The sequence below is a fragment of the Acartia tonsa genome, chromosome 8, assembly GCF_053477335.1.
Source record: "Acartia tonsa isolate MP-2025a chromosome 8, ASM5347733v1, whole genome shotgun sequence".
NCBI classification, from domain to species: domain Eukaryota; kingdom Metazoa; phylum Arthropoda; class Copepoda; order Calanoida; family Acartiidae; genus Acartia; species Acartia tonsa.
Genome location: NC_137267.1, coordinates 52,735,576 through 52,757,925, shown reverse-complemented (window position 1 = coordinate 52,757,925; position 22,350 = coordinate 52,735,576). Strand labels below are relative to the sequence as shown.

General features: G+C 34.6%; 2 protein-coding genes and 4 non-coding genes across 6 annotated transcripts; 3 read left to right on the top strand and 3 right to left on the bottom strand.

Moving 5' to 3' along the window:
- The first annotated feature begins 3,908 nt into the window (after window positions 1–3,908).
- Window positions 3,909–6,633, top strand: LOC145327284 (uncharacterized). The gene is made up of 2 exons (XM_080170884.1): window positions 3,909–4,957; window positions 5,634–6,633. Exons 1-2 carry the CDS (start codon window positions 4,235–4,237, stop codon window positions 5,718–5,720), a joined length of 810 nt encoding a protein of 269 aa, XP_080027010.1. The 5' UTR covers window positions 3,909–4,234; the 3' UTR covers window positions 5,721–6,633.
- A 1,309-nt stretch (window positions 6,634–7,942) lies between these two features.
- LOC145326681 (uncharacterized) lies at window positions 7,943–14,396 on the top strand. The gene is made up of 4 exons (XM_080170047.1): window positions 7,943–8,165; window positions 8,226–11,434; window positions 11,796–11,863; window positions 12,512–14,396. The coding sequence occupies exons 1-4, from the start codon at window positions 7,943–7,945 to the stop codon at window positions 14,394–14,396; spliced, it is 5,385 nt and encodes a 1,794-aa protein (XP_080026173.1).
- Window positions 14,397–17,375: 2,979 nt separating this feature from the next.
- Window positions 17,376–17,448, bottom strand: TRNAR-UCG (transfer RNA arginine (anticodon UCG)). Its single transcript has one exon. It is a non-coding gene; the product is annotated as a tRNA-Arg (tRNA).
- A 1,989-nt stretch (window positions 17,449–19,437) lies between these two features.
- Window positions 19,438–19,519, bottom strand: TRNAS-CGA (transfer RNA serine (anticodon CGA)). The gene has a single exon. It is a non-coding gene; the product is annotated as a tRNA-Ser (tRNA).
- Window positions 19,520–20,504: 985 nt separating this feature from the next.
- Window positions 20,505–20,577, top strand: TRNAR-UCG (transfer RNA arginine (anticodon UCG)). Its single transcript has one exon. It is a non-coding gene; the product is annotated as a tRNA-Arg (tRNA).
- A 189-nt stretch (window positions 20,578–20,766) lies between these two features.
- On the bottom strand, window positions 20,767–20,839 carry TRNAR-UCG (transfer RNA arginine (anticodon UCG)). Its single transcript has one exon. It is a non-coding gene; the product is annotated as a tRNA-Arg (tRNA).
- Window positions 20,840–22,350: the final 1,511 nt, after the last annotated feature.

The following is a 22,350-nucleotide window of genomic DNA, read 5'->3' as shown; positions in this document are numbered from 1 at the left end:
ATTGTCCCCTCTCAGTCAGAGAGGGGGAGATAATCATTTGTACCCAAAGTTTTATAGTCAAGCTATCTTGATCTGGGGATCAAAAACTTTGGGTACTTTTACTGAATTTTGATTGGTTAGTTTAAACTGTTTTAAATGTCCATTCCATTGCAAAAAACGCGATATTCAGTTTGTTTAAATATTCAATTAATTAGGTTTTTTCAAGAATGTCAAGCGTGGGAAAATTTTTAGAATGTGGGAACCATTTAATTTTCATTTAAATGGTACATATGTTTTTCATTTAATTTCATTTTTTGTACCCGTGAGAAAATTTTTTTAACGTGAGAACCATTTAATTTTCATTGAATTTCATTTTTTGAAAGTGTGGGAAAAACGGGAGAAAAAATATGTTTTAGTATAAAGAAATGTTCTATCAGTTTCAAACCTTTTTCATTTGATAGATCATACTGACTTTGGAAAAACTGTCAGACCGATTTTTGAAATTCAATCTGTGAAAAAAGATATTCAAGTTTTAATTTTTTGTTTTGAAAATATTATTTTACATGTATTGACGCCATCTTGGATTATGATAATTTTTTTTTGTTAGAAGATTTTTTTCTAAAATATTTTTAAAAAATTAACTTTTTACAATAAAAAAAATCTTTGAACTTAAATTAACCAAGAATTCAAAGATTTTTTCTCTTTGATTTGGAAGATTTTTTATGATTTTTATTTTTAATGTCAAATAAAAACACAACAGTGAAAAAAATGAAAATTAAATGAAAAAACGTTTTATGATTTTATTCAAGAAATTATTTGCTAACATCACCTTTTTGTTGCAATAGAATGTTATTTAAGCAAACAAAATTTAGCATAAATGGATATTTAAATCCCTCGGTATTAAATGATGAGCTAACGCTCGATCATTTAATACCTTGGGATTTAAATATCCATTTATGCTAAATTTTGTTTGCTTAAATAACTCATTCATTGATATTTTTATATATTTCCTTTTAAGTAAAGTGGAGGTGGGGTGTGTGGCCTAATGGATAAGGCACCAGACTTCGGATCTGGGGATTGCATGTTCGAGTCCTTTCACACTCGATGCGTAACTTTTGTTTATTTAGTTTATAAATTATTATTTTAATTAATGCCCGAATAAATACTACCTTAATTCATTAACCGTGTAGAAAAAAAACATATCTAGAAAATATATGACAATCAGAAATGGATATATTATTATTTTTATCTTACACCAGATTTTCGTGTACTCCTAATAAAGTGAAACTTGCAGCAGGCTAAAATAACGATTCTCTCCTTCTAACCCCCTTTACGCCATCCCCTCCCCTCCTACTGGATGAACGAACTGGACAATAAATGTGTTCCACATTAGCGAATTTTCCCCTGTCATAATATCCATATAAGAGACAAAATTGACTGGAATATTATAGAACTCACGAAATTTTTTTTAATGCCTAAAAACCATCCTAAATAATTAAACATACATAAACAATTGATAGTCTTTCAAAAAAAAATTCATTTAGTCATTAAATAATACAAAATTAATTTTTTTCGTTTTGACTTTAGCAACGCCATCAATTTTAACACATTGAAGAGGAGATACTAATTTTGTTCTAAAACGCACAATTTTCAGAGTTAAAACATGAGTAATACCTTAATCTCTTCCTTTAAACTTGCTTGAAAATCGAAAACCTTTAAATCAACACATTTATTAATGTGTAGGAGTACAGCTCTTCACAAGTCATTTTTACCTGGAGGTCGATTGTGGAAAAACCCCTGCCTAATATAAAATTTTTTTTTCATAAATGGAATATTCTATACTTGGGTAAAATATGGTATCAATTCTAGATTGGAGACGTTATTCAAACTAGTTCTATAACTGATTAATCTGTTTCCAAAAATTTAGCTTTCTTTCTTTACACTTCTTTGTACTTTTTTTTTCTTTTCAAAATGATAAAATGTTTTAACAAATAGTCTTAAATATATGAGGTAATATAGATAGAAAAGGATATCCAGGGAGTTTGGCTAAATCTTCCCTTATTACCTCTTGGCAGATGAACTATCCCTTCCTGTTAAACCTACATAAATTGGACACACAAAAAATACATTATGCATGAAAACAACTTTACAGTAGCGAAGCTACTTGAAAATTAATTTTGTTTAAACCATAGGGTGTGTTTTAGTTAATTATGAGAAAATATATCAACAGTAACGAAAAACTGCTGAGCTGCAAAATTGTTGTAATATTTATTAATAGCCACAGCCAGCGGCTGGTAGTTTGCAGCTCAACAGTTTTTTGTTACTGTTGATATATTTTCTCATAATTAACCAAAACAAACCCCCCCCAAAAAAAACAAGATTGCATGTTCAATTTTACAAGTTTAGCTGAATAATTGCACCAGTGGTCAGCCGCCAAACCGCCAAATTAAAAGTTTTGCAGAATATTTATAGACTGACCCATTGTATTATAATTCAGAGCTCTATCTTGAATATGGGCCTCAGAGCGCACTGTTACTGTGAAAGTGTACAACCCCCTTCCCCTTATTTTAAAAGCACAAAATCTATTCTGAAATAGACAAACGGACAAAGTGAGTTATAGAGCTGATTATCTGTTATCACAAGAAAGAAAAGAAAGAGCAGTCTGACCGCTACAGATGTGTTCTACTTAATTATGCTCCATATTTATGTGAATAGCTACAAGAATTTTCAGCCTTCTATCTTTTACAGGAGCTGAAAAATCACGTATTAAAATTTCATAAAGATCCGCCGCCGTTTCCGCCGACCACCGACTGCGGCGGCTGGCAGCTGCAAAATACAGCTGCGACCGCTGAAATTTATGTTTTGATATTTCTAATATAAAATTTTACATAAAGAAAAACATTTCCTAGAAAAAAATGTTCTTCTAGCTTCAAAAATAAGAAAATTACAGCCGTTTGAAATTTTTAAGTAAAAAAGGACCTAAAAACAAAGGTTGTTAAATAAAAGGGTGAAGGAAGCTAAAATTGACTTTGACTTATAAAAGGTCGAAAATTCATTATCAAACAGGGGACTTGCACAACAAAAATTACCCCTCTAACTCTAATAGGAACTGAGATAATAGGGGGGGGGGCCTTGAACGCCCCGCCCCCCCCAACCAATTAAGGTACGGCAAGGGGCACGACTGTTAAAAGTTAAAAGGATGACAATATTCATTAAAGCAAAGCTCTTAAGATCAAAAAGAAATTGATGTAAAATCATGGTTGCCGTTTAAGATTTGTAATATTTACTATACCTTATACATATTGAGCTGTGAAGCATATCATGGATGCTTATATTCATCACAATCATTGGATCTTCGTTTAGGAAGGCCTAAACAGCTATTTGTTAAATCATTTTATCATTTTGACAAGAAAAAAAAGTACAAAGAAGTGCAAAGAAAGGAAGCTAGATTTTTAGAAAAAGATTATTCAGTTATAGAACTAGTTAGAATAACGTCTCCAATCTAGAATTGATACCATATTTTACCCAAGTATAGACTATTCCATTTATGAAAAAAAAATTTATATTAGGCAGGGGTTTTTCCACAATCGACCTCCAGGTAAAAATGACTTGTGAAGAGCTGTACTCCTACACATTAATAAATGTGTTGATTTAAAGGTTTTCGATTGCCAAGCAAGTTTAAAGGAAAAGTTTAAGGTATGAAACTCATGTCAACTCTGGAAATTGTTGAAATGAGAACAAAAATACGGTTTTAACATTTTTGTGTTGGCAGCCATGGCTTCACCATAGACGATAAGAAAAATATAAAAATCTCTTTCAATTGTTGGAAAAAAATATTTTTTTTCAACACACCATCATTTCTTAATGTATTTTTTATAATTAAGGATAGTATTTAGGCTTTTTCCGTTCATGCGTGATAATGTGATGTATAGTCCCTTTCTTCCTGATTTAAGAGCAATGCATGTATTTTATAGTTTAGCTTTTAGTTCTGGTATCCACGGTTTCGGAGCAAGACATTGCTCTGCAACAGGATACGAACATAAAAGTGAACAGTTGTCTTAATATTAATGTTATTATTGTATGTTAACCTTGTATTGAATTAATACACTTTATAAGAATATTTAGCTGTTTGTTCTTGCTATTACTATACGTCATTTTGGCGCAGTAGTGTAGTACGAATCTATAGCTCAGATTTTCTTTTAATTGTATTATTTCTTTTCTTTTTAGTTTGTTCAGGTATTTTTTGGTTGGAGCGATGGGATTGACCATTGAAGAGTGGAGGAAGTTGTCTCAGGATGAGAAGGATTTGCATTTGGTTAATGAGATCCATGCTCTTGGGACTAGAATTGATAATGTGGCGGCGGAGCTGGGTGGGCGTATAGCGCCACTGGAGACGAAAATTCAAGAGTTGACGGATAATGTTGATACTAATGTTGCTGCGGTTACTGGACTGGCTACTCGGATGGACGATTTGGAAGATCGTCTTAATAAGGTGGTGGAGCCTAGTGTTGATAATGATATCAAGACTGAGAATGTGACCGTTGTGAATGAGTTTATGACTGGTCAGCAGCGAATTCTTGAAAAGATTGCCCAGCAGAATAGTTTGAATGACCAGCAGAATGGTTCGAATACCCAGCAGAATGGGTCGAATAATCAGCAGAATACCCAGCAGAATGGGTCAAATAACCAGCAGAATGGTTTAAATAACTCTATGCCGTGGCAGAGGACGGCTGGTGGATCTGGAGGATTTGGAGGATCAGAAGAGAAGCCTAAGTTGTTTGCTGGTGGTTCTCGGCCTATTTTTGGTGGTATGCAGGGACATGAGGATAAGATCATAAAACTTTGGGAATTGTCTAGAGTTGATGCTGTGGATAATATCTATAATGGAGTTCTCATGTGGTGGCCAGCCCTTTCTGAGGTTGATGCGGAGGATTTTAATACGCTCAATTTTTTTGAAGCTGGACTGAGTGATTCGCAGGTTAGTTGGTGTAAATCTCTTGTTTATGTACCAGATAGATCTCTGTATGTTTCGCAGGGGGAGGAGAATGTGCATAGGTACAATGAAACGTGTGCTAAACTTGATGATCAGTTCAGAAAAAATGCGCCTGAATTTGCAGTTGACGATGATGTGATTTTCTTTGATGATTATTTGGAGAGATTTTGGATGACTACTAGACGTTATCATATGACTAATCATCAAGTGTGTAAGGAAATTTTGTTTGATAAATGTGTGGGTGTAAGAACCGCTTGTGGTTATACACTAAAACCTGCTGATATGGAGAATAGACAATTAACATTAAAGGGGTACTTGTGTAAGATGCGGGAGACATTATTACCACCCGACATGAAAAATGTGTGTAAAGATGCGTATTTGAGTGTTAAGCAACATGAGAATGATAAGATTGATGCATTTTTTGATAAGATACTATCTTTCTGGAAACGTGCGTATCCGAAACCAACTGATGATATGTTTATGGATTTCTATTCTCAAGTGTGTAATGTGGTTTTATCTCCACTTTTGGCTAATCAGATGCGTCAATTTGCATTGGATTTGGAACGTGACGGACAAGTGCGAATGATAACGAAGTTTCGGACAGAGTTAATAGTTAAAGCACAATTGATTGTTAAAGGGCTACAATTTAATCAAATTTCAGGGTCAATGGCTAGAGGATGTACAACAAACCAGATGGCTTTGGCTAAGACGATGGTTGGTGGCGTTGGTTCCAAGTCAAATCCTGTAACTATTGATCAGGTTAGTGATGAAGATAATTTGTCATTTGAAATAAATCAATGTGAAATTGATTTAGCTGATGAATTTGGTGGACCAGCTGAACTTATTCCTTTAATTGGCGCAATTCAAGGTGGATTTATTTGTTATTATTGCAACAGAAAGGGTCACATGATGAGGGATTGTTTTGATATTAGAGATAAAAAGTTGCCTAATCCTAAAGGAAAATACTTTTTGCGGTGGGGAAACAAGCCTTTTGTTCCTTATAAGACGGGGCAAAAGAGTTTTAAAAAGAATGAAAATAGTTTGGATAAAAAGAAATTGGTTGGTGAAATTGAAGGAGAGGTGAAAGAAGGGGAGGATACGAAGGAAGTGGCGCATGTCGATGGTTTAGGGGCAAACGATTATGAAGAAGACCTTGTAGCGGAAGTCGAGGCATGGAATAATGCTATTATAGATGACATTTTATGGTTTTAATGTTTTGAATGTATTATAATCATAAAACCTTATTCCATTTTTACTTGTTACGCGGCATTGTTTTGATTTATGCGCATTGTAAATAAACAACAACAAAACAAAATTAATGATAAAGAGTGAACGAAGCGACTCTAATTTTGTGATAATTTATTTTGATGGTTTATTTTGAATTATGATAAGATAACATATTGTTTATAAGCCTATATGAAATTACGAGATTATGTTATAATGGAAATCAAAATAATTAATTTAGTTTTTGATTATGTTTTGTTGAAATTATGAAAATTCATTTTTGTTTCAGACTGTTGTGGAGTCTAACAGGGATAAGAATAATAAAAAGTGAAAATGAAAAATGAATTAGGAATACAATTTTGTAAAATTGCTATTGAAAAATATTGAATTGAATTTTAAATTGAATTAAATTTGATAAAAATATGAAATTAGATATTTGAAAAGTATTAAATTTTGATGAAATGTGGAAAATTGTTTTTAAAGATGAGTCAGTTATTGTGATTTAAGGTATTCGATTTTAAAACAATTATATTGCGATTAAGTGATGTTGATTCAGCAAAATTTTTAATGAAGTTTAGAATTTCATGAAGCAAAATTGTTATAATGCATTAGATATAATCGTGGAGAAGTCTTTTTCTATGAAGGAAGGGAGGGGCTGTCTCTCAGAGCTGGTATGCACAAATATGGTGGAGCTGTCTCTTTTGTTGGAAGAGAAAGGGGGAGTGAACATATTTGCAACGAATATTGCACTACCTCTCAGAGTTGGTATGCGCAGATATGGGGGAGCTGTCTCTTTTGTTTGAGAGAAAGGGGGAGTGACCATATTTGCAAAGAAATTTGCACTGTCTCTCAGAGCTGGTATGCGCAATATGGGGCGGTGTATAGAGGTAGCTGAAATGATTATCGGGCGTGGAGCGCGCCATGCGCAGAAAGTTGGGCTGCGCAGAGAAGCAAAGCTGCGCAAGAAAGTGCTCTCAGGTATTGAGATATATAGTTAGTTGAATTTCGACTTTTAAACCTTTTATACATCTCAGTTTAATCTGACAATAATAGTTTTGTTAGGTAATATTTTATTGAATTTCAAAGAATTGAACTTATGGTATTTGGAAAGATTAATCTGCTTGGTGATTGATAATGTTTGATCATGTCATATTTCTTAATACAACTTCTTTTATTGTGTTACAAGTTATTGGTTCAGTGAAACATTTATTTATGGCATCTAAAATCATTGTATTTATTTTAGATTGGCTGAGAAGAGTGTTTTTTGGTGATTGGGAGATACTGTCATCATTATTTATTTGATGGTGAGTTGTTATGATTTCATGTTGTTACCATTTGATTACCATTATATATATTGCTGTTCGAAAAATAGTCTTGTAAATTTGTTATATATATATTAATATCAATATTAATTCTTATGAACAGTGATTTTCCATCAATTGGCATCTAAAATTTTGTAATATTTTAGATTGGTCGGAGAGAAGTTTACTGATTGTGGATTAACAGTTTGGGGAGTTTCTGTTGGCCGGAGAATTTCTGTTGTTGATTGTGGATTAGGAGATATTTTTGGACGTTTCTGTTGGTGGATGAAATATTGTCGGTGAGTGAATTGTTTTATTCAGTTTTTTTTTTGTTATTTGTTGTAGACAGATAGATAGTTATTTGATAGACAATTGGATAGTTACAACCTCATAACTGTCGGTGTGAGTTAGATAGCTGTTTTATAAGTTTCATGAAGATTCTGAGATGGCGGCTGGAGCGGCTGAAGTCTATGTTCCAACAAAGATTGGTGGCATGGAAATCCTGACTTTAATTGATAGCGGCAATGCAAGAGGCTGCCTGATATCTCAAGTGTTGGCTAGAAAGCTTGATTGTGTGATTGAAGAAACGGATTCGAAAGCAACAGGCGTGCAGGGTTCCAGCATCAAGATTGATGGTGTTGTTCGGAATGTTGAATTTCAGATTGGAGGTCACAGTTTTCAAGAAGATTGTTTTGTTATTTCCGGCATGACTGTACCTATGAACCTAGGCAGTTATTGGTTGAACAAAAATAACGTGAAGACGATATTTGCCAAAGACGGCAACAGGATTGAGATGCATGGAATCAGTGTGAATTTAGTAGCTAAACGGAAAATTGTAGTGAAGAATTTGGTTCATACAGTTTTGGAGAAAATGGAGAAGGCAAGAACTAAGAAACCTGAGATTAATGTAGCTGAGTTACAAGACCAAAAATGGATTTGTTCATTGAAAAATCGAATAGAAATTCCTGCATTGAGTACAGTGGTGGTAGAAGTTTCAACTAAAGGAAATATGCCTGAAGGACAGTTGTGTTATATAGCTCCTAGACAAGGTTACTGTAGCCGAAACAACTTGTTGATAAATGAAGGAATTACTGAGGTGGGAAAGAACGGTAAAATTATGACTAAAATCACGAATTTTGAAACTGTTAAGAAATCTGTTCCTGCTGGTACTTTGGTTGGAAATTTGTTTGTGGCGGAGAAGATAGCAATGCTGCAAGAGAACAGGGTTAAAGAAGATGTGTCAACAACATTAAAGAAGATTCGTTTTATTAAAGATAAATTGAAGTTGGATAAAGTTCCGTTTTTAAAGGATAATGTTTCTTTGAAAGGAAGGATAGTTGGGTTGTTTTTAAAGAATTTCAAGGCATTATCGATTGATCCTACGGATATTGGATCTTGTACTTTGGAGGAGTATGATATTCAGTTGGTTCCTGGAGCTCAACCTTTCAAGAATAGGATGATTAGACTCAATCCTCATCATGCAGAGAAACTAAAAGAACAGATTGATTTATGGTTGGAAACAGATGTGATAGAAGAATGTAATTCACCGTTTAATTCTGGAATTTTTGCTGTTAAGAAGAAAGTTGGAAATACTAACGAGGTGAAAGTCCGTTTTGTCCTGGACTACCGCTCATTAAATGAGATAACTGAGAAGATCTGTTACCCTTTGCCTAACATTGGTGAGCTGTTTGACAAACTTGGAGGAAAGAAGATTTTTACGTCTATTGACCTAACTTCAGCATATAATTCAATGCATTTGAAGGAATCTGTCAGGAAATATACAGCATTTTGTTCTAATGGACGGCAATATTGCTTCAAGAGGCTTCCGTTTGGATTGACCAATGCTCCAAGTGCATTTGTAAAGTTGATGGATAGAGTAATGGATTTGAGTCCTGAATTAAGGGCATTTTGCCTAGTTTACCTGGACGATGTTCTTGTATATAGTATGAATGTGGAGGAACATCTGGAACATTTGAATATTCTACTACGAACATTCTGTGAAGCAGGCCTCAAGATTAATCTTGGAAAATGTACATTGTTTGCAGAGGAAGTGAAATTTCTGGGCCATATTATAAATGAAGAAGGCATATTTATGGACCAAGCATATATTGAAAAGATTAAGAATTGGCCAGTACCTGAAACAGGTAAAGATATTCAAAGATTTACTGGTTTCATAAATTATTATGGTTCATATTTCAAGAATTTTTCTGATATTACAGCACCATTGAACAAATTTAGAAACAGTAGTAAGATAGAATGGGATGAAAAAAGTATGGAAGCTTTTACAAAGACTAGAGAATTGTTCTGTGAAGAAATAAGTAAATCGTTCCCGGATTGGAGAATGGAGGCTGAACCATTTGTGTTGGATACAGATTGGTCATCTACAGCTATGTCTGCGGTGTTAAGTCAAAAACAAAATGGACAAGAGAAGATGATATCGTGTTGGTCACGTGTTTGTTCAACTCATGAAGCCAATTATGCAGCACATAAAGGAGAATTATGTGCATTAGTAAATGCTGTTGAAAGATTTGAATGTTATTTGAGACACAAGAAGTTTATCGTGAGAACTGATTCAGCTGCACTGAAACATCTATCTACTTGGAGGCAGAACGGATATTTTGTTGGTCTCACCATAAGGTGGATAAATTTTTTATCCACCTTCAGTTATGAGGTTGTACATAGGCAGGGCAAGATGCATACTAATGTTGATATATTGTCACGTACTGCATTAAAGGATAGTAAAGATAGGATATCTAAATTATCGACAGACAAACAAGGAGAGTTAATATTGGATACTGTATATCAATTGGAAGATCCTAAATTATGTCTTATTGCAGGAATTGGAGCAGAGACGGCCAGTCAAATATCATCCAGATTGAAGGCGAGAGAATTTAGTCGTAGCCTGGAGAAGGATCCTGTTTTAGTTGAGGTGAGGAAATTTATTGTAAATAATGTCAAACCTACGTCCAGAGAATTGTCTCAAATGCCTTATCGTGGTAAACAAATATTAAGATTTTTTGAACATCTGAGTTATAAGGATGGTTTAATTATCCTGACTTCACCTATGCGGCTTCAGAAAGAATTTCAATTTATTGAACGGGTAGTGGTACCTATTGGAATGTACAATAAAGTTTTCTTGTTAGCTCATGCAGATGTTACAGCGGGGCATAGGGGTTATTTGGAAACTTTGAGCAGGATTAATCGTCACTTCATTTTTCCCTATGTATCTAAATATGTAGCGGCGGCAGTTGCAAATTGTGTCATTTGTTTGAATAGACGTAAAAAACCTAAACATAATCATAATATAGAATTTTCTCCTTTGGCTGGGGAAGCTATGGCAGAGTTGGCCATAGATGCTTTAGGTCCATTGAATGAGTGTGAATATAATGGAGTCATTTGTAAACACATTTTAATAGTAGTTGACAGTTGTACTAGATATGTGTGGTTGTTTGCTATTGAGGATGTTAAAGCTGAAACAATTATTGAATGTCTGAAATTTAATTTATTTTCTGTTTGGGGACTATGCGAACGAATTAGGACTGACAATGCACAAAGCTTCAAATCAAAGGTTTTTAGGGAAGTTTGTTTAAGGTTGGGAATTGAACAAATTTTTATCCCTCCAAGATCAGCAAATTCGAATTACAGTGAAAGATACAACCAATCGGTGTATTCGTTTCTTAAGACTGATTTACGTTTTCAAGATGGAGATTGGGCTTATAAACTTAAAGCTACACAATTTTGTATGAACACTTCTTTCAATCGGAGGTTAGGATGTTCCCCATATTTTAAGATGTTCCTAAGAAACCCTAAGCTTCCACTTGACTCATTTGACCCGTTAACACGCTCGAAAATTAAACATATGAATTTTTCAGAGTTATTGGAGTGCCTTGACAAGAATTGGAGGACTGGACAAGAAAGAACTGAGAAGTATTTGCAGGTAGAAAATACAGAAAGGATAGGTCGGCCGGTAGCTATAAATTCCTATTGTTATATTTTTTATGACGTCACAACGATTGGTGTAGCTCGTAAACTCTGCTCGTTATGGGTGGGTCCGTGTTTAGTGACAAAAGCAATTTCTGATAGTTTATTCGAGGTTCAACCCCTAGAAAAGTGTAGATTGAAAGATAAAGGGGTGAGAATTGTACCAAGAGATAAAATATATGTTATTGAGAGTACTTTAGACTTGACTCCAGATGAAAAGATTGACTTAGTGATTACAGATGAATGTTTCTCTGTGGATAATACCTTGAAAGTAAACTATGACTTTCCCAATACTTTGAGAAATTTAACTTGTTCAGGCGTTTCTGAAGAGGAGAATAGTTGTGGCGCTAGTCCAGAGGTGGTTGGAAGGCGGAAGGATGGACAGGTAACACCAGATTTTTTGGAGAAATCTTTTTTGGGTGTTGGGTTGTCACAGCAAAGGTCAAATGTATCTCAGAATAATGAAAATTTAGATGATTTAGTTGAGGATCTTAGTGATACTTTGGAAAGTACTCATATTTCTGATAGTGTAGATTCAAATGATATGACTGACAAAACTAAGTTAGACTCTACATATTCTACTATTAGTAAGGATAGTGTTTTTCATGGGGATTATGCCTCTGATAATAGCTTAGTAGACAACAGTTTGGGTGTAGAGGATGTTAACATGGAATCTGCTAGAGAGTTAGAGTCTCGGATGAGTATTTTAGAGGACACTTTTCCAAAATTGCAAAGTAAAATTGTAAACTTGGAACAACGAAGGGGAAGTGTTAAACGAGGTAGAGATGTTGAGGAGGATGAATTAGATAGATCGTTAGATAATGCAAAATCGCAAAAAATGTCTGAGACTATTCCTGTTAAGGGTCGTCCTAAAGGTTCTACAAATGAAGTGCAATTACAAAAATTAGAAGAGGATAGACAAAACAGAGAAAAAGACAGATTAGAACGTTATTCAGTAGCCGATGTAGTAACTAGGAACCTCGCAAAATTGATTAAAAAATAATATTTGTAATAATTTGTATAATATTTGCAGGAGAAGAGATTACCACGAGAACCGTAGAGAGCGTGATGACAAGAGAGGAAGCGGCGGTGGTGATAGACATCGTGGAGATCGTGGAGATCGTGGAAATCGTGGAGATCGTGGCATGCGCAAGAGGTCACCGGACGCTTGTAGCTCAAAGAGTGGACGTGCTGGACCAGTACCTGTGAAGAAATCCAAGGATGAAAGAGGAGTCAGGTACTTGGATATTTTGTTATTTGTTGTTGTGATGCAGGTTTATTGTTTGATTGTTGTTGGTGGTATGTATACGTCACAGGATCCACGGTTAGCAGCTTATGATTGTTCTCAAATAAGTAATGTTGAACTTAGATCAGCTGCCTGTTTGCATGATAGGATGGAACCGGTCAGATCTGTGGAATTGTTGGGGTTAGCAGAAACCGATTTTATATTGTCAGAAGCCATTAGTTGTGAGGTTAGACTAAAATTGGAGCGCTGGTTTTGCGGTACCGCGAGTCATGTGCACGTACTAGACGTGCCACATGAAAAACAGGTAGAGTTGAGTATGGACGAATGTAGAAGGGTTTTTCATTCTGGCAAGTATCAGCATGATGGAATTAGTTTTAAAGTAAATATAGATTTGCCAACTGTTCACAGTTTCACAGTTAATGGAACATTGTCACCTTTCTGGGATGTTGGTGGTGAAAATATTCAATGCAAGACACTGGGAATATACGCGCACAATATGTGGTTCAATTTAGGTTTTGCTGTTGGGACTTTGCATATTTTAGTAAAAAATACACCCGTTTTGATCAAGGGAAATGTTGTTATGGATTATGATAAAAAGACGATTGTGGCGAATTTTGAAGATAATCATTTGTGGGCAACATCAACTTCTCCATATTTTCCGTATGTAGTACGAAAACCGGCCAGTAATTTTAAGGTAGTTTTTCAAGATACATTCAATTTAACTACTTGGAATGAACAACTTTTTGTTTCTAACTTGGAAAGGAATATTTTAGTTAAAATTATGGGAACAGAGAAACTTACTCTGCAGCATCTGGATTTCAACATTTTTGTAACAGAATTAGAGGGTATCAAGTTTTTAGAGGAACCGAAGGCGGCTGTTAGAAGTTATTTTGGGGATTTGTTAAAACAGGAAGCTAGATTTGATTTGAATGCTATGTTTTTGGCTAGTAGAGAAAGAAACGAGAGGATGATGGAACTTTTTAGTATTTCTAGATGTGCTCAAACAGAAGTTAGGTCAAATGTACAGATGCATCATGGGTTCAGAATTATATACCTGGGAGAAATTGCTAAGTATGAAAAGTGTACAGCGGTTGAGATTCCAGTAAAGTTAGGTGTGGATTATGGATGTGCAGTAGGACACTTAATGGTGGATTATAAAGGTGAAACAGTTGGAATACAAGAATATAGTAGAATGATTGTAGCAGTAGAGGATATAAAATTGTTAAATTGTTCGCAAAGTCCGGTATTTTTGAAGTTGACAGCTAATTTGTTCCTTGGGAATCAGGGGCAGGGACTCGAACTTCTGCATATTGCCAATGAAAAATCAGAACACGTGGGACAAAAGATTTTTCTGAACGATGAAAAGGTGTTTATTGCTGATTTTAATAAGACTATTAAATATCAGGGATTAGAGGATTTTGAGGATTTTAATGGACAAGCTTCTAAATTGGATTTTGTTGATCATAAGTTGTCATTTTTCGAACAGGTTACGGGTCCTTGGTTTGGTCTAGAACATTTGTTCAAAGATATATTACCATTGTTTGCCAAGTTTGTTTTGATTGTGTTAATGTTGTTGTTAGGTATAATTCCTATGTTGGCATTGTTGTATTGTTGTTGTTCATGGTGTCATAAAAAAAGATTTACTGAGGAAGAATTTAATGCTAGATCTTAAATTTCTTATGCTGAAATTTAATTATATTGTATTTTTGCAGTTTGGTTACGGCGGCAACAATGAATCAAAAGTTATTGAGCAATGAAGAAGATGGTCGCTACAAACAATCTGCCAATGAAGGAAATCAAGTCAAACCTGGTCTACCAGTATCTGCATTGGTCAGCAACTCTGCATCCCGGCTGGTGTTGGTAATGTCGCGCGTTGAGCTGCCCACGTTGAGTGTGGGCAGGGCGACAAGGAACATATTTTTGAGCAGTGAGGACATGCCACTGGCAGATTTAGCTCGTCTTATTGATAATGAACCAAGGTTTAAGTTGAATTTGATAAACATGTTATCAGTGCAGTTGGAGATGGGGAGATGCATCCACTCCATAGACTGGCCTGTGGACAGGATCCCTATCTTTACCAGCCAGAATTCAAGATACCTCAACCTGATGGCGGCTGGTGAGCATTCTAAAGCTATAAATAAAAAGTTGTCATGGAACGAGACAACTAGTTTGAATAAGTTGAGTGCGACCATATTTCTCTCTAAGCTTGTTTGCGAAAATTTACCAAGTTTGGTATTGCTTGCTAAGATTGAATACCTGGATGGAGATGAGAGAAAAAGCTGTCAAACGTTGGGCGAATTGTTACCCATAATCAAACATATGGGGGAACTTGAGGATTGGCTTCAACTTTCAAAAATTGACGTCATACCTGCAGATGGTAAAATGAGCCTTCAGACGGTGTTGAGAACGGTGGGTAATAGCGTTGATCCGAGGTTGAAGACGCAGGTTGTGTCAGCTGTCAGGCTCCTGGCACATTGGAAAGATGTCGTGAATAAAGTAAGCTTTATTCTGAAGCAAATGCCATCCACAACTTTGTTAGAGTTACAGAAAGATTGGCTTGATGGAAAGTCTGAACAGGATTTGAGTGCTAAAGTGTTTATTGACTCCATTCAGGTGAATGAATACATGAACTTATCAGTCTACATTCCACGTATTGTAAACGTGAATTCGGTGAGTCTAATCACCAGTGGAGAGATGCCTGCTGAGATACGTTATGTTAGATTGGATGGTCAAAGAGACATAATTGATAACCTGGTGAGTGCCACATATGCAGGTAGTCTGATGAATGATAAAGTAGACGCAAGAGTTTTGACCTGGCAAATGCAGATGCGCTGCAAGCGTCTTCGTCCGACTCTAGCCAAGCAGATATTGTTATGTGATCCAAATACCACTTTAGAGAATGTAGTGAAGGAAATCAAATTGGAGTTGGATGGAAACGTTTATACAAGTTTGTTGACAACCAATATTGAGTGGAAGTTTAATCCTGAACACAAAGTAAATGAGTGGTTCGAGGGTGATTTCAAATTGGTTACTCGGTTTGGGGATCCTGTTTGTGTTCAGATGGATCAGCCATTAAATCCGAACATTCCTGTTTGTCTTGACCTTGAATTGTCAAATCAGCAATGGCGTGTTGATGAACAAGTGAGGGAGGAAATGAGGTTGGAACACACGCCTGGAATATTGATGATGCTTGATAAATTTGGAGAAGAGGTTAATCGTAAGCATCAAAAGATTTTGGATAATCAGGAGGAGGTTGATAACGTTGCAACCTCGATTTCGGTTGCGGTTACTAACGGATTTGAAAGATGTCTTCATATGCTTGGTGATACTGAGGCAAGGATGTCTCAAGACGGCTTGTGTGATGAGACCGCAAAACTTGGAGTGAATGATGAGGAAGCTATTATGCCCATGGATATTGAAGAATCTGGCAAGAAGAGCAGAACATCTGGAAAAAGAAAGTAATAATTATAGTTATGTGTATTAATTCATATTTTATTTTATTTTATGTATTTAATATTTGTTGAGGCAGTAGTAGTCTCAAAAAAAGTTTAAAATTCATGTTTCATATTAATGCTCTATAATACCATGCTTAAATCTGATGGTTATATGTTAACCAATGTTATTTTTATATCATGTATTTATGATAACTATGTAATTAATGCATTAGGTGTTAATCAATGCATTCTTCAATGATTATATGTTAATCAATGTTTTTTTCTTTTAAAAAAAAAATATTAAAAAGAAAAAAAAAACACATAAAGAAAAAAGGAAAATATAAAAAAAACACAAAAGAGTTCTAAGGAACCAAAATAAATAAAAAAATGTATACGAAGTGTTTAAAGATCTGGAATAAAAATATATATAAAAAAAATAAAAAAAAAATATGGCAGGTGTCATACCAGATCCACTATTATCTATTTAATAAGCGTTCAACGCTACTTATAATATCTATGATAATTAACATGTAAAAACCTATTGTTATATTTAATCTGAAATATTACAGTTTGAAATCGAGGTTCATGTTTAAGCCAGGGAGAAATGTGATGTATAGTCCCTTTCTTCCTGATTTAAGAGCAATGCATGTATTTTATAGTTTAGCTTTTAGTTCTGGTATCCACGGTTTCGGAGCAAGACATTGCTCTGCAACAGGATACGAACATAAAAGTGAACAGTTGTCTTAATATTAATGTTATTATTGTATGTTAACCTTGTATTGAATTAATACACTTTATAAGAATATTTAGCTGTTTGTTCTTGCTATTACTATACGTCAATAATTTTGTATAAGGAAGTAAGAAGTGCTCATAAGTAGTCCTCATTTGTATCCCGGCCTGGTTAACTAAATCTATAATACTTACCTAATATAATGTAGGGATCTAAAGGGATAAGATAATTGCTGATATGTTAATGTACATCCCTAATGATGATACACAATTAGTGGTTGAAACGTTTAAACACTTAACTTAATTAACCAACCCGCCAAATATAATAAAAGTAAATGAATAATAAAATAAATTAATTGGTTAAGCCTATATTAAGTTAATAAAAAAACGTTATTATAAAACTTTGGAGACTAGTGTAAAAAACAGCGCAATGTCCCTTCCCATCCCGACTAGAAATATATAAATTGCATTTATCCAATCAAAAAGTTCGAGCGTGACAGGACTCGAACCTGCAATCCCCAGATCCGAAGTCTGGTGCCTTATCCATTAGGCCACACACCCTTTGATAGTCATTTGGATAATTTGTGATATATTTAAATCATTATATAAAAGTTACAGGATCTCTGTACCGAAGGATCTCGCTGTACTTTTTGGGGGATGGTACTACAACCCTCCCAAGATGAATCACCCATTGAAAAAAATACTCTCAACAAAAATTATTTTCTTTAAACTTTTCTTTTTTAAATAGAATTAAAATGTGGGTGGTCGACTTCGCCCCTCCAAAACTTTTTTTACTTTTTCTTTTTAAATCTAAAATGATAAATTGGGTTGTTTAAATTAACCCACCCAGCCCTGCCCACTCAAGTGCCCCTAGAGGCCTCTAGATGCAAAGCCGCTAGTATATATAAGTAGAAGCTAATGATCTCAGAAATTGTTGTTATGATAAGTTGAAAATATAAATGGAAGCTTTATAAAACCAGGGATATAAAGGAAAAAGACAATGGCCGAATCAGCTCATACCAATAACGAAATTAATTCGGAAGAAAATCACGAAACCTATACGTGTTTTTCAGCTGACGTTGGGGGGCAACACATCGTAAAATTGACGACCTCTCCATTTTCCCCCCAAATATTATTTTAGATTTATTTTGCTTGTTGGTTATACCTTATTCCTGTCAGGGATAAGGGATGGGAAACGTAGGAAAATATTATTTCAGGCCTATTTCAAGCCTAGGCCTATTTCTAGCCTAATAAACCAGTTTTGGGATAGCGCAGTGGTTCGTATAAAATGCTAATGAAAAAGCTGTGTGTGTGTGTGTAGATAAAGTATAGAATCAAATTCAGGTAGCTAGTTTAAAGTAAAAAACATAACTTTTTATAAACCTATATATTAATGGCTTTTGTTAAAATGAAGTTGTTTCTCTCCCAAAAATTTTTATCTTTTACTTTGGTAATTTGAACTGTCAGAAAGCTATCGTTGGGTTTCCCTCAGACAGATTTTAGTTTGTATTATTTGCATTTTTATTAATGAGCAAAAATTTTATTTGAAAATTTCATTGCTAATTAAAATTCAAAATAAATAAATAAATATGCACTTGGGTAACATTCTATCAAGTTCTTTGGATACTATACTGGATATAATGTAATGATATAACTGTACTGTGTTGTATTGTACAAAAATTAGGGTGAAGGTGTTGTATCAACTCCGTACTAAATTTTTAAAATTCAAAATACAACATCTAATTTATAAACTACCAAATGAAAATTCGTAGCTACCTTCTTTCCAAAAAAATAATCCCGTTATTTTTGTTTTTTCTATGTGGCCCTTTTTTAATGTTTAACTCTAAGCAGATTTAATAATTAAACTAATGTGATCTAACACCATTTATATTTATTTTTTCGTAGCAGACGAAATCATTATTTTTTCTAGAATTGTCTGCTTGTAAAATTTCCGCCATCTGTGATTAGGGGTTGTTGATACAAAACAAGCCCAAATCACAGAACACTATTGGTTTAGAGCGGTAGCCAATATGAGCCGTCCGCCAGTAAGGTCATTAAATTAGGCAAATGGTAAAAGTTGCATGATCCCTTTCAAAACCAGGCCGAGACCTAATTTATGGCCAGGTTTCCTATCCCTTATCCCTGATTCCTGTGGCCGAATAATGCCCAATGATGATTTACAAAATACCCTCTTCTGTAGATTACAGCAATTGGTTGAAACATTTAGATCAAAATTCTTAAAAGTCCCCAAAGTTGGGAGGGAACATTGTGCTGTTTGTTGTACTTGACTCCAAAGTTGTATAATAAGGTTTTCTTATTCCTTGCCTCAACAAATTGAAGACTTTTATTGAATTTTGATTGGTATATTCATTAAGTTGAGTATCCAAACTTCTCAACCACTAATTGTAATCTTTAGAATTAGGGATAAATTTGTGTATAAACATTGGGGATGTACATAAATTTATCGGCCATTGTCTCTCCCATTAGATCCCTGCTATTTATTTAGAACTTTAAAACATATTTTTTTTATTATTGAATTTAAAATTTTTTCACAGCCGGCAGGATTCGAACCTGCGCGGGGAGACCCCATCTGATTTCGAGTCAGACGCCTTAACCACTCGGCCACGACTGCTTCTTATACAAATTTAGATTTTAAATTTTTATAATATAGTAACAGGATGTCTTTCTGTTTGTCTATTTGTTCCGAAGGATCTCGCTAACTGATATGATTCTCCTTTACAAAGTAGCTTCTCATAGGTCCAAGGAAGTTTTACAACTATTTTGGGGGAGGGTACCACCATCCTCAAAGATAAATCGCGCCAAGAAAAAAAATCAACCCCCCTCGCCACCCTCCCCCTCATGTGCACCCTGAGGCGTATCTGCTAGTTAATTGAATAAAATAGCCTATGACAAAAAATAATAATTCCTCTATAAAAGTAACAAGATGTCTATCTGTAGCTTAAGATGTCGCTATCCGCTGAACCGAAACGGTTCTCCTTTAACCACTCGGCCACGACCAGTTCTTAAATTATTAGGATATTTTAGGTTTTATACTAAAACCCCTGAATTTTAATTTACTAATTTTCATTCCTTTTAAAAAAATATTTTAAGTGTGGCTTAGAAACCGATTAAATTATCCGCTAGATTAGAACTGTTTTTGACTGAGCAATATGAAACATTATAGACAATTTTCCATGAATAATAAAAATATTAAAATCGAATAATATTTTTTAAAACTTGTAATACAGTAAAATATCCTATTATATAAAGTAGTAAGCATTATTTGTCTGTCCCGAAGGATCTCGCTAACCGCTGAACTGATTTTGTTCTCCATTACAGTGAAGCTTCTTATAGGTCTTGGGAAGGTTTTAAACTATTTTTGGAGAGGGAGTCTTTACCCCCCTCCCCCAAAAAATATTTTTTAAAACTCTTTTGAAACTAAAATTTAAAATGGGATGAAGTCGACTTTTCCCCCTCCTATCAGTGCCCCTAGAGGTTTCTAGGGGCGTAGCCGCTAGTATTTATATAAAGTAATTATAACGTTTCAAAAAGGACGTCCTTTTAATACTAACTTTACCTTAGAATGTATAACTAAAATAAAATAATCCTTTTAATAAGGGCGTGTGGCCTAATGGATAAGGCACCAGACTTCGGATCTGGGGATTGCAGGTTCGAGTCCTGTCTCGCTCGATAATAAGCATTTTAGTTTTTGTTTTCTTAAATATTTTACATTTTTTGTTATGACAATGAATTTATTTTTTTTAATTTACTAATTATAAAATAAGAGACAATTCATAAAGTGTGGGTACTAGTGTAATAAACAGTCCAATACCCAAATACACAATTGACTGTCAATAAACTTAAAAAGAAAATAAATTTCGAGCGTGACAGGACTCGAACCTGCAATCCCCAGATCCGAAGTCTGGTGCCTTATCCATTAGGCCACACGCCCATCTTGCACATAAATATTTTTTTTATTGACCCAAAGTGTTAAAGTTAACGGTATTATAAAACTTTGGGTACCAGCAGTTACTCTGAAAGAAATAGATGATAAATTAATTCAATCATATCAAGGAGCTACGCCCCTAGAGGCCTCTATGGGGTACTTGAAGTGGTGGGTTTCGAATTCGACTCCCACCCTTTTATTTTTTTTTAGTTTCAGTAAGAATATAAATTTAATTATCTTGGGGTGGGGGTTCCCCATCTCAAAAATAGTTTTGGGTCTACGAAAGGGTTTCGTCGTATTTTCACAGTAGCTTTTGAAAATTTATTTTAGGTTAGGTTAAGTTAGGTAAGGTGATTGCCCCGCAGGGTTAGAGCCCCCCGCAGGGACTAGAAATAGGAGAAAAGCTACTGTGAAAATATGACGAAACCCGCAACTTCGTTTCCTTCACATGACCCATAGTTTTAAACCCTCCCAGGACCTATGAATAGCTACATTGCAAAGAAGAACCAAATCAGCAAGCGAGATCCTGTTACTATATGTATTGTTAAGACTACACAAGTATATCATGACAATTCTCGTATGTCCGTGCGTTTGGAGAATCTACGCTTTTATGGATGTTGTAATTCTTGTTCATTTAAAGAGAGAAACAGATAAATGTAACTTTACAAAGTGTCTCAAAAGTCAGCCACGTGACGTCATAAAAATGAGGGATTATCCATCTCTATTTTAGGGGTTTTGTTGCCCACTTCTCCTCTCATCTCCCTCATTTTTGTGACGTCACATGGCTGATTTTTGATACACTTTGTAAAGTTACCAGATAAGTATCCCATGGATACCTCTCAAGGGATAAGACAATGGACAATAAATTTATATTTATCCATTGATGATAAATAAGATTACCCCTTCTGTAGATTACAATTAGAGGTTGAAACGTTTGTACACTCTATTTTGGAAACAAACAAATTAAAATTCAATAAAGGTACCCAAAGTTTTAGATACTATGAATAAGATAATGTTTATTACACTAGTCCCCAAAGTTTTAAATCAAGGTTTCTTATTTGTTGGCTTAAGAACTTTAAGGACTCTAATTGAATTATGATTGGTTGGTTCATTGAGTGTCCAAACGTTTTCGAATTTAATTCTACAGAGGTGTCATTTTATGTATTATCATTGGGGATGTACATGAATTTACTGCTATTGTCTTATCCCTTTAAATCCCTGGGATAAATAGGATATACAAAATAAATATGAGCACTTGGTCTAATTTATTTCAGGGAGGGAGAGAACATTGGGCTGTTTTTTACACTAGTCCCCAAAGTTTTATATCAAGGTTTTCTTATTCGTTGTCTCAAAAACTTTAAGGACTCTAATTGAATTATGATTGGTTGGTTCATTAAGTAGAGTGTCCAAACGTTTCAATCACTAAATGTATTCTACAGAAGGTCTAATTTTATGTATCATCATTGATGATGTACATCAATTTATTGGCCATTGTCTTATCCCTTTAGATCCCTGGG

What these genes read in the sequence shown, in the direction of transcription:
- LOC145326681 (XM_080170047.1), top strand. Translation starts at nt 7,943, where the DNA reads ATGGCGGCTGGAGCGGCTGAAGTCTATGTTCCAACAAAGATTGGTGGC. An exon ending in TGTTGAATTTCAGATTGGAG is followed by an intron (nt 8,166 to 8,225) that starts GTCACAGTTTTC and finishes CTATGAACCTAG; the next exon opens with GCAGTTATTGGTTGAACAAA. An exon ending in GAACTGAGAAGTATTTGCAG is followed by an intron (nt 11,435 to 11,795) that starts GTAGAAAATACA and finishes TAACTTGTTCAG; the next exon opens with GCGTTTCTGAAGAGGAGAAT.
- LOC145327284 (XM_080170884.1), top strand. Translation starts at nt 4,235, where the DNA reads ATGGGATTGACCATTGAAGAGTGGAGGAAGTTGTCTCAGGATGAGAAG. An exon ending in CTGGACTGAGTGATTCGCAG is followed by an intron (nt 4,958 to 5,633) that starts GTTAGTTGGTGT and finishes ATCAAATTTCAG; the next exon opens with GGTCAATGGCTAGAGGATGT.